We start from the raw sequence: 12,289 nt of genomic DNA, 5'->3' as shown, positions 1-12,289 counted from the left end.
AAATATTCTTGATCTTTGTAGGGCTTGGACAGGAGACAGTCTCAAGTGGATTTGTGGGTGCATTCAGAAAAGAATTCTAGGGCCCTGTGGAATTTGCATTATCAAAGACTGGCATGCCCAGCACTTTAGAGGACTGACCGGGAATGTAAAATGTTCCAGCTTTGCTCGCAGGAACTAAAATCTTAGCTTAGGCAGTTTTGATTTAGGTCCTTGGGTTGCCCTGGGTGTGCCCTTCTGCACACAGGAGTCAGTCACCTTGTCATCCTTGTCACCTGGTGTACCTACTGCTGCCATCAACTGTAATTTCAACATGCATATTATTGTATTCAGGAGTACTCTGATAGCCCTGGGTATAGCTGATACCAATTTTAAAAAGTAAAGCACTTGCTTATCGGGATTATGAAAACCGTTTGAAGTGGACTTGACTGTTCTCTAAAGACTGAGCTGAAGACAAGTAGAGCCTCAGAGTAAGATGAACGTGTATGTGCAAGTCTTATGATTTCTCAAGGATGACTTGTTTTTTCTCTTAGAAATAATTTGTCCAGGAAAATGGTAGTTAATTTGGATCCATTAAGATGCAGATGACAGTATTTCCCACGCTTTCTTTATTTTTTTAATCTCTTCTTACAAAGCAGAACTAATTTGGTGAACCCCATAGCAGCCCTTTTCTTAAAGTGGGATCATGGTTCTCCTCTTTATTCTGGTCATTTTTTGGTTCCTATATGCCATTTTCTGCACCTGTATTGAAGCAGGCCCATGCCTATACCGTCACCTCTATCACTTCACAATTTTGCCTTCCATCACATTAACTTTTACTGCTCGCTTTTACAGCATTCCTTTCACTAAAAACCCTAGAAAAACTACTAATGCTGATTACTTGCAAATAGTAATTGTCATTTTAATGGCAACCTCAATTAATTGCTTTTCATGTTCTGTAAGAAAATTTTAAAATAAGAGTCCATTTTGCTGTTTAATAAGAATCTTATAGAACAAGTAGTAGTCCTTGCACTTCTTTCATCTAGTGGGAGCATGAAATAGAAGCTACCAATATCCACTGAGAATCCCTTCTTGTGCACCACGGGGTTAACAGGAGTTGAGGAGAGAGCCAAAGGCTCAGTAGGTGCAGAAATGAAATGGAAATGCAAGGAAAGATTAAGGTGATGGAACTGAGGAAGCGGGTGAAGCATAAAGAAGATCACATAGGGCAGAGAAGCCCTACTAAAAACTTTAGAAATGTCTCTGGATAAAAGATGGGACAGTTTGGCTGGCTTCTTTCCGCTGTCATATAGGAGCTTCAGTCCGGAACTGCTGCAGCTGTAGCAATGCTGGCCCAGGGTGGGGGGTGGGCCAGGAGATAACCAAAGTGGTAACACTCATACAGGCAATAAAAGGCCTGGTTTTTATCAGTAAAATTTACCAGAAGATCCTCTCACCTTGCCTGCACGTGGTACATGTGCAGTAGAAGAGCTGAGAGCTGGTGATCCATGCAGAGGTCAGTTAGTATCAGCAAGCCAATTATTGCTGCCCCCGAGTATTTTTGCCCACAGTGTACAGCAAACTGCCTGGCAGGAGGACGGTTTTAGGCATCCTGACTCTACGGATGTTGGGAGCTGCTGCTTTCCCAGCAAGGCAGCAGCTCCTGGCTCTGGCTGTGGTCTGCCATGGCTCTGCCTGCACCGCATCAGGGTAGCACCCGTAGCAGGTCGCAGCTGCTGGTGACTTCTGCTGGGCAGCAGCATCCAGGTGTTTGCTCCTGCTGTTGCTGGGCCCCTTGGTGGGAACCAGTGCCTCGCACACAGCCATCAGGCATCACTCATCACCTGCCCGGGAGTGACTTACCTCAAATTAGCTGCAGTGATTTGACAGGAGCGGAGAGCTGCATGGCTTGGCAGAGATTTCCAGAATGGTTCCAAGGCAAAGCGGGCTTGGGAGAGAGGAAGCTCTGGGAGTGGAAATGGTGGTGGGAAGGAATTGTTACTTTTCCCAGGCTGCTGCTCTGATCACCTTAAATCCACATCCAAGTGCTCCAAGAGCATGGGGAATTGCAAAAGGGTCTTCCTACACAGACCTTTCCCAAAGGATGCTGGCAGGAAACGTAGCTCTGGATTAGATCCATTTGCTCTTAACGTAGTCAGTACCTTGTAAGAGCCAAACTCCTGCCTGTCTTAATAATTTAAGCTTTGCAGACCAGAAGCTGGGTGAAATGTTGACCTTATGTATTACTGCTGCATAAGTAATCCTCAGAAACACTCTCAGTGTTGTTAACTGTTTGTAGTTACCGCAGGAGTTAGGAATAATTATCTTGAACTTCTGCAATAAAAGTGAAGCATGAAGTATGTTCTGGACTGTAAATTTTGCATTAAAACATGATTTAAAAGCTTGGAAGAAGCTGTCATTAGTGAGTTGGTTTAGATATTCTTGTTTAATTCAAATGCAGTGAAAGCGTATGTCTGCTGTGCTGTATGTTAGTCTCGGTTTTAAAAGGTAGAAATAATTTGTATAATATATTCTTGTTTAATTCAAATGCAGTGAAAGCATATGTCTGCTGTGCTGTATGTTAGTCTTGGTTTTAAAAGGTAGAAATAATTTGTATAACGTGATGATAAATATGCCAGAAACAGTAGCTAGAGACATATGTATCAAAACAGAAACGGCAAATAGCAAGTTACAAGGGGTAATTCTATTAAAAAAAAAACCCCAAACTCCAAAAACCCTGGTCCATGATCAGAGTCGACATGTAGAGGCGTGCAAGTCTTACGTGGATATAAATTGTACGAAAGATACGAATGAGCAGAAGCATTGTTTATGAACAATTTGCACCTAATTCAACTTTCATCCAAGATAACTTTCACTGCTGTTTGTGTGCTTAGTGAATTGGTTTGTGCTCTGTTTCTTAAAAAGATGGATTAACCTGTCCCTTTTGATTTTTGAGGTGTTCATGCTCACAGTGCTTTTTAATTCTGTATCAGCATTTACTACATTTTGGATCCTTAATGGAAAACCTGTATATGATGATCAGCAAAGAGGTGCTTTATTACATCTTGGCTTTTCTTTTAAAGAAAGCTTTCTAATAGATCATACAGTAAGCTGACGTCTGTTCGTACTGAAGTGCTCCATTCAGAGCTCTTCCACGGAATCTTGTTTTAAAGAGTGGAATTCAGCAGTTGACTCCCAAGCACAAATAACCATGTAATTACTCTGCGATCGCATAGTAATTAGCATGTTCTATTCATATATTGCATAATTATATGCCCTGCTGATTATATAGTAATTATATTTGTACTAAACATATAATTCTATATACTGTGTAAAAAAACCTTGGAGCGTTCAGAGTTAAGATTATAATTGTACGCAAGTGTAATACAACTTTTTATGTAAAAATGTTACAATTTTATGCGCGAGTTGTATTTTGGATATCTCATGTCTTCTGCATCTGCTTGAACTGTGGTATGCTGCTATTATAAGAAATGCTTGGCTCTGTTCATTTATAGTCAAATGCTTATGTTTATAATTTTGTAGTTTGTGATGATAAGAAGGAAAAAGTTGCAGTAACTATCCAAGAAACTGGGGTTGAGAAGCACTTGGAGTGTGAATGTTAAAAGTACAAAGGTTAATTGAACATAGTTACAGCTAGAGTGTAAAATCAAATGCTACGTTACACGCTGTGTTATTTCTGAGTAGGTAAGATACATGGGGTAGTAGCAGGGGATATATTTGTATAATGTGCAGTGTGTGCTGGCGCCAAGGACCATTCCCGGCACAGTGGGCTGAGGCAATTGCAGTACCTCAGGCAGCGTGTCAGCCAAGCTACAGCATCTTTTCCTGCCATGATAAAGGACAAAAAGGCTGATGTTCCAAACTGGGAATGGGAAGCAAAGTGGAAGGAGAACAGAGGAGACCGGTACTGAGTTGTTCAAGGGCTTTGGGCTGAGTTTTGGGGAAAAAGGTGGAAGGGCTAGAAAAAAAGCTTTCTTTCAGAGGAACTTAAAACTTGAGATCATTTGAGATGTTTTATCTGTGGCCAACCCTAAAAGGTTGCTGCAGAGTTTTACATATTTGCAAGATGTTTTGTTCAGCTTGCAAATTCTGTAGCAATGGAAGATAATGCATTTTCTTGGATCCGTGATGTTGGGATACCTAATATCCAAAGCAACATCACAATTATTCCTAATTGAATTTTGCCTTCTAATGCCAGTTGCCTTCATTTTCAAGCAAAGCATATATTGGGTTTTAATATCTGCACAATGTATTGGAAAATTAAATGTGTAACTGCAGTCTTAACTTTTATCTGAGTTTAATTTTTTCTATAACTTTTTCTAGCATGTGAATGTGTGTGTGAGACATGGTCCTTTTGAAATGTTTATTTTGCAATCACTTGTTAATTCTACATGAGCTTCTTCAAAGCCTGTAAACTTCATAAAGCTTCCAGGGTTTGGGTGGCACCTCTAGATCTTATGAGTCTCTTTAACTGAGCACGGTGCTTACAGGCCTTGTGGGTGGTCTTAGGGAGCTCCCTGTGGTGAGGCTTCACCTGCTTTCCTTGCAGTCTGGGTGGGCTGTTTTCATACCTCAGAGACTGTAGTAGCAGGCATGTGGCTTTTACGTTCTGCAGAGTAAACAAATTACATTTAAATGTTGTTACCTGGTGTAGACACCGAATGTCATTTATACTGTTCAAGGATAAAAGAGAAAAATGTTAGAGCTTTACAAAACTAGAGTGAGGAGCCCACATCCTCACTGTGCTCTTGTGCCACAGATCAGATGTATCCCTTCCAATTCAGCAGTGATTTTAATAGCTTTTTAGTGAGGCCAACTCTTAGCCAGTGTTCATCCTGCATGTCTGCTACGAAGATGAAGTACAGCCTGCCCAGTGTGATCGTCATTGGTTTGCCACCATTCTGATCTTAACGCATGCCTGTGCTCTTGTTCACTCGTTGAACCAGAGCCCTAAGAAACAGAAGGACAGATCTCAGTTTCTGGCACTGAAAGTTTTATGTGTAACAAATATATAGTTGGGGTCTCATTAACAGTGAAATAAACACGTACATCAAAACACAATATAAATGTGACGCATTTCTTACTGCTGTTGTGTTGTTTTTTCTAGTGGAGCCAGTACTTTCAAAGGGGAACAATTGCTTGGATGCAGCAAAAGCTTGTAACCTAAATGATACCTGCAAGAGGTTCAGATCTGCTTACATAACCCCCTGCACCAGCAGCACGTCTAATGAAATCTGTAACAAGCGGAAGTGTCATAAGGCCCTCCGGCTATTTTTTGACAAAGTTCCCCCAAAGCACAGCTACGGGATGCTCTTCTGCTCCTGTCGAGACGTAGCCTGTACAGAAAGGAGACGGCAGACTATTGTTCCTGTGTGTTCATATGAGGACAGGGAGAAACCAAACTGCCTGAATTTACAAGAATCCTGCAAGAAGAATTACATCTGCAGGTAAGATAGCACACAGCAGGGGAGTGATTAATGAGGTACCAGAGAGAACTTTTTGGTACTGCTGGAGTTGCCAGGACTAAGGGTCAGAATATCCACTAGGGAAAAGAGTGAGTCAGGGAAAAACCCAAACTCCTCTGACATCCTTAAGAGGGTAACAAAAGCCTGTGTCTGGTTACAGTGTGTGCCTTCTCCAGAACTGTTCACAGTTACCCCATCGCATTACAGGGGAACCTCTAAACCCCCAGTTTAATTTTAGAGATTTTTGTTGGAGACATTTTCATTAGGTGTTTCTCTGAAGTGATATCTCCGAATGATTTTTTTAATGTCCTATTAGTGACCAGGTGAAAATAGAATTACTCATTATAAGGGGATTTATTTTCATTGTAATCTTACATGAGAGCACTGATAACTGTGAATACAAGCCACATGTTGGGCTTGATAAAAGGTCACAATACACAGACTGCTCCTGGGTTTTTACCTCTTTGGAGAAAAAGGAGTCCACTAGATCCCACTAGCTTTCTAAAGTTGTTTTAGCCTTTGAATTGTTTTATCTCCCTGCCCTTGATGAGAGTGCTGGGCTGGTACAACTGGAGGGTCGCTGATTCACTGACCTAATTCCCAGCCTCTTTGGTCTGTGTGTTCAGCCCAGAGAGGCAGCGCAGAGCTCTGCCTCACAGGACAAACTGGGTCCTGTCACGTTCACTGAGCTCCCTGCAGGTTGTTACACAACGGTTATTCAGTGGCATACAGGACCTCATCTGCCCTTAGGAGATGCTTTATTGCTAATTAGCATCGTGTATGTTTATATTAGAATGCTGTTGTGCTAATGTCATGTTCATGAAGTTATGCCTGAGAATCTTGCTCATTTCTAATGTGCAAATTCCTTGTAGATTGTCCAATGCTGGGAATTAGCAAGCAGGGAAATAAACACTATTGTAAAATGTCAAGGGCACAGAAGATATGATACAAATCTTAATAAGTACTTACGTATGCCTGGTAAAATATTTACTTTGAAGTTTGTTTATGAGATCCTCTCTGCTGATCTTAAGTGTTAACCCATAGCACCTCACATGTGCCCGGGTGTTGTTCAGAGGGGCGAAGGTGAGCAGCGCCCTACTCTGGGTGATGGTATAGGGGAAATACGGAGCCAGTTTCCTGCTGGCCCAAACTAGAGCAGATTTAAATCAGGACAGGGCTCTCTTTTCAGTCCAGTGACTTGCATGCAGCACCTTCATAGCTGAAGCTACTGCGGTTTGTGAAACCTTAACACATGGAGTCTCAGAAGCCCATTCTCCATGTCATGCCATTAGTCTTTTTCCTTATGAATGTCACCTTTACACAGGCTCTGTTAATTAGTAGAGTTGCAGTATCTTTACTGTGTTTTTGGCCAAACTTCCAGTGTGTTACAGTGCCGAAGAAATGGGAGAGAGGATTTCATAGGGAGACTTCTTTCTATTATTCGGGCTGCAGCGTTCAGGAATTACTTGGTTAAATTACTGCCATTACTTCTCTCATGACTGTATTTTCCTTTGGTCAGCTTTGATCTAATGTTGTCTCAGCAGCTGAGTTTTTAATGGCATTTTGTTTAATTTGACTTGATGAGTCTGCTGGTGTGCTTTCTCCGTTGCAATACTGCAGAGGAAAGCTTGGTAAAATCTCTGCTCCCCTTGCCCTAAGAAAATGGATTTCTTTACTGGTTCTTCCTGTGAGTTCTTTTTCTTTAAAATGCCAAAATTGAAAAGTTTGGATTCTTCCAAGGCTCAGTGAGGCCTGGCTGTGAGGGCGAGGGGCAGCACTGGTACAAGGGAACGGGTGGTCAAATGCCTGTGGGGTCTGGGGCAGAGTTAATGAGTGCAGCACTTAGGTCCTATGCCTGGAGGTAAAGCAAGCTTGATGTGTTGCTGAGAGTCATCTCACGTAGGTGTTAATACCTCCTGGGCTGTCTAAACTGCTGCTGTATTTAATACCTTCCCTCTCTGCTGTCAAGGAGAGGCGGAATCAGCAGCAGAGCTATTCCAGCCTATCCATAATACAGCAAAAGGCATTTTGTCTCTATGACTTGTTGTTCACTTAAAGGGAGTTGGTGTGATTTGTTCCCCTTGTCCTGCAGGAAAACAGGGACTTCGGCAGGGGAAGAAAGAAAGCGGAGATCTCCTTCCTTCTGCTGAAAGTACTGACACTGATAAATATCAGTCTACATAATACTCACAGTAATCTTTAGAATAATTAAAAGCATAGTTGTTAGGTGTGTAATTCTATCTCTGATATCTTCTATTTCATTTTGAAATCAGAAAGAGTATCTAAATGGGAGAATAATTTGAGAATATGTTCTGGCTACTGTGAAACCAAGTCATTTAGAAGCTCTTAGTTGTGGGCCTATTACATCTACTAAAGCTTCTTCATAATGCTGGCTAAGGCAAGGGGGACAGTTCTAAAGGGTCTGTGAAAGTACACCCTGCAAATGGTTTATGGCTGCTGCTTACTCAGAAATGCAAAATTTAAATCTGCCCACACTCTGTATAAAATACCAACTGGGCCTGTGCAAACAAGAATTTAGACACTCACTTCTGGAGCTCTTTAGAAGCTTTCTCCTGGATGGATATATATCCCTGATTCTGTTTTTGAAACAGAGCGAGTTAAGAGGAGGGAAGCGATTTGGCCGAACTGCAGGTACCACTAAGTGAGATGGCAGGACGCTTGGCTTTTTTTTTTTTTCTTTTTTATTGATTAGTCTATCTGTTATATAACATAAACTCTTGATCAATGGTAAAAGAGACCAGAAATGTCAGGAAATGCAAATAAGTTCTGACTTATGTAAACAGCCCTAATTTTTCAACTTCATCAGAGTATCAAATGGTTCACTTTCATTATCATTTTTCTGCTGCCTTTACTTGTATCCCGGTCCATATCTAGCTTTGAAACCGATTGATGTCTCTCAGGCATGCCTATCAATGTTCACTGAAAAGAAAAACAAAAAAATGAAAAGAACAAAAAGAAGCCATTAGACTTCCTTTTATTACCAGCATAAACAAAACTTCTAAGAACTGTCGGTATACTGTCAAAAACCTTCACTAGTGATGTCCTGGAATAGCTCAAACCTCTGAGGAACCTCCTGTTCTGATCACTTCAGCCACCAATTAAACTTCAGAAAAGTTTCAGAAAGTGGCATGTTTTAAAAATACCATTCTGCTGTAAATGCGGGGCAGCGTGCTTCGTTTTTGCCGCTATCACATTTGACAGTATTTCAAATACTATTTTCTTCGAGTAATGAAAGTTTGAGTCATTAGTTTGGCCTTTTTAATAATCTGCGTTTTGACTTTGCGTACTTCCTCAGCCTCCTGGGTGTGTTTGGAAGACACTGACCAGAATGATAATGATACAGACATCTTATTTATTAAAAGTGCAGTATCAAGCCAGTCAGGTGCAGCAAAGATCTGTAAAGAAGGGTAGCATGAAATGAGGCATTTTTTCTTAATATAAGAATCTAGTAACAGCAAGTTTCCTGACCTTCAAAATTACCATATTCAAAATGCTTGGTGAAATCACTGAGGCTCATTTTTTAGGTGAAACAGCCAGAAAGTAGCCCGTTCAATTCTGTGTGAAAGATACCTGCACCACACGTCGTGTGGAAATAACGCAAACATTTTCATCAGCGCGTAAGAGTTCATCCACAGTAAAAGCTACCACAAAAGCTCAGCTGCTTGCTGCGTTTCCTGAAAACATAAGGAACTTGCCAAGAAATTAAATTTCCTTCTTTATATTCTGTTGAACATTTTAAATTATAATTTACCATGGAAAAGGAGTCACTGCACCTGTGCTCCTATTCCCTAAAGGATGTGCAGTCTGCTGGTGCTTTACACCAGTGCCTGTTTGTAAAAGCAGCTTCTCTGTGTAAGACTTCAGGGCTCTTCCTGCAACATGTCCCATTCCTGACTGCAAACCATACGCCCTCATGGATGAGATTTGCCAGAGGAGGGGGCGGTTAACACTGTAGGCAAGTCTATGATGATGAGATGTTATAAATGTGCACTCAGCCTCTTTTGTCCTGCTGTAGCAGAGGGGGAGCCCAGCACCTTGCGTTAGGAGGGAGCCTTCTTCAGTTATAGCATTACAAGGTGGCAGGGGGGAGTGCACTGAAGGGCTGAGGGCGGGAAGTGGGGAAGAAGAAGTAAGCACTTCTCCTCAAATTTTCTATTCTTTAGACTTATCTTTATTTTTTCTCACTTTCTTCCTTGCTTTTTTCTCATGCTGTAGCAGAGGGGGAGCCCAGCACCTTGCGTTAGGAGGGAGCCTTCTTCAGTTATAGCATTACAAGGTGGCAGGGGGGAGTGCACTGAAGGGCTGAGGGCGGGAAGTGGGGAAGAAGAAGTAAGCACTTCTCCTCAAATTTTCTATTCTTTAGACTTATCTTTATTTTTTCTCACTTTCTTCCTTGCTTTTTTCTCATGCCTCTTCCCCTTGCTTAGTCTCCTTTCATCTCCCCTTTCCACATCTCCGTCATTATCTGGCTTTCACTGCCTTTCCACCGCATTTGAATTCTATTATAGCCACTTACAGTCCTTCCTCACCTGCTCCTCTGCGTGGTGTTCTTTTCCTCCCTTGACGTCCTGCCACAGTTCAGTGATCTTCTGTAATTCAGAAAATGAGAAGGAAAACATAGGTGCTACCTCCCTTTCTGAGCCCTGGAGCTTGTATTGGTTACACTTTGGGTGACCAGCTCCTAAGCCTGACTGCCCAGTCTCAGACTGGCTCTAGCTTTACGTGTTAACAGGACAGGTAGTGGTATTTTTGTGCTGGACACAGTAGCATTGTAACAGTAACATTATTACAGTATAACAGAGCTGGCTTTGCGTCCCTCTGGAGTATTTACATCAGTTGGGCAGCTCCTGGAGAGGATTGTTTTGCTTGCAAAACCAGGACAACACCACAGGTTTTGTAATGCTGTTAAGGACATTAAAACAGGGACACTCTTGATTCCGAGAGATGTGCAGGCCATGCCTGTATTGTATGTTTGGAGACTGAGTCAGGGAGTGGGCGAAAAACCTCGCGTGCTGCCTGACTCACCCTGCACTAGATGTAGGATGTCTGCAGTGTAATAGGGTTAGTCCGGGCTCCGGGTACCTGCACGTCCTTCCTCCTCTCTCTGTGTGTGACATCAGGAAAGCTCCTGAGTCTGCAGTATAGCAAGTGGGATATCAAAAAATGTACAGCTACCTTTCTGCCTGTATACTGCAGCATGCCCACAAGCTCCCCTCACATGTATAGGCATAGCCTCCGTTTGAAGAATGGGTTTTCTATGTATATACAAGAGTATGCATGTGTGTATATATTGCTAGAGGTACCGTATTTATTTAAGTGGAAAAAACCTCAGGTGTATATTAATTTTAATGAATTAATAGCGAGGAATTATCACAGTTCAGAAAACTCCAAAAATGGGATCTGGGGAGAGGTGGAGCAGAAGCTGGTGTGTTCTGCAGAGGAAACACGATGGTGTAGCGGAGTATGTGTGTGGGGAATTGCTAGCCTGGAAAAAAATATTAATGCAGTCTCTGCAAAATAAGCAAAAACCCTTTCAAGTCAAGGCAAAGTAAAGACAGAAAATGCTGCAATATTGTATTGTTTTCTTCCCTTTTAGTCCTATACATGATTCATAACATTGATATCTTTCATTAGAGAGTATTACTCTCCACCTGCACCCCCCCAAGGAAGGTCATTTAAAATTTCTTCCCTCTGAATAAAACTCCAAATGAATCAAGAAATTGCTCCTTAAAACATATCCACAAATCCCTTTGGAATCCCAAAACCAGAACACCCAGAAAACAAGACTGCTTTGTGCCTGTTAAAGCGTAGACGGATCTCATTCTGCAGTGCCAGGATCTGCTTGGCCAGTCCTCATTTATAGTCTCTCTCTGCTGCTGAAGAGGGTCTTGAAGTTTAAAAGCTTGCTGGGTGATTGACACTTCTCTGAAAGAAAAAAAAAAACCCCACGCAGGGATATAGTAATTAGAAAAACTGCTCAGCCTTATTCCTGCACCCGACTTTCACCTTGCTTTGTGCTTTAACAAGGAAGAGAGCCTCACGCGCAGGGGTTTATGCTCCAGGAAGCAGTAACTAGACAGTATCTTTACATTGAGGTCCCTTGTCAGGCAAGCTTGAAACTCTCCAAGCCGTATCCCTTCAGTCAGCTAGAACTAATGCTGATTCCTGAACCCCAGTCTCCACGAAAAGGGAGCATAATTCTTTTGTGCCTGTTATCAGTTCCACACAAGTTATGCCTCAACATTGTCAGAACTGACTTCTGTTTGCACAGTGTAACTTTGGCAGCATCCCTGATGCGGCTGAGGTCCTGCTCATCATTTCTGATGGCCTTTAAGGTTAGGAACAAACCACGACACTGAATATTCGTTATTACCTGTCTACAGGGTTGAAAAATGGAAGGAGAGAATAAAGTATGTGTGTGTGTGACCATACTGCAATCACAAAATAGACTTGGATACAAATGATTAGGGTTTTATAGGCTGTATATAGACACCCTGCCTTCCATGTCACTCCCTTTTTAGCCAAAATGATATCGTTTGGGGCTGAAGTACTCACTGCCACCAGTCAGCTTTAGCTTTAAGAACCTGGGGACGTTGGTATCATCCAAATGTCCTTCATCTCTGTGTATCATTTTGTCTGAAAAGATTTGTTTTGTTATTCTAAGTGAGAAAGGAAAACTGCCTGCGTAATATAAGAAACAAGAGGACTGCAGATCAGAAAGATGAGCCAGGAAGGTGGTTACAGCAGGGCAAATGTGACCCATTTTGTTTTGTTCATTTTTGTTTCCTTTTTGTTCATGGGGGAAA

General features: G+C 41.9%; 1 protein-coding gene across 1 annotated transcript in view; it reads left to right on the top strand.

The window, feature by feature from the left end:
* Positions 1-4,851: 4,851 nt before the first annotated feature.
* GFRA1 (GDNF family receptor alpha 1) overlaps positions 4,852-12,289 on the top strand; it is a 54,401-nt gene continuing 46,963 nt past the window's right edge. The window contains exons 1-2 of the mRNA XM_010144951.1: positions 4,852-4,885; positions 5,105-5,444. Coding sequence (XP_010143253.1) covers positions 4,852-4,885; positions 5,105-5,444 — 374 coding nt within the window. The remainder of the gene's footprint in view (positions 4,886-5,104; positions 5,445-12,289) is intronic.

Source organism: Buceros rhinoceros, unplaced genomic scaffold (genome assembly GCF_000710305.1).
Source record: "Buceros rhinoceros silvestris isolate BGI_N320 unplaced genomic scaffold, ASM71030v1 scaffold18220, whole genome shotgun sequence".
Classification (NCBI taxonomy): domain Eukaryota; kingdom Metazoa; phylum Chordata; class Aves; order Bucerotiformes; family Bucerotidae; genus Buceros; species Buceros rhinoceros.
The sequence above is the reverse complement of the archived record's forward strand: the minus strand, read 5'-3'. Positions and strand labels throughout refer to the sequence as shown.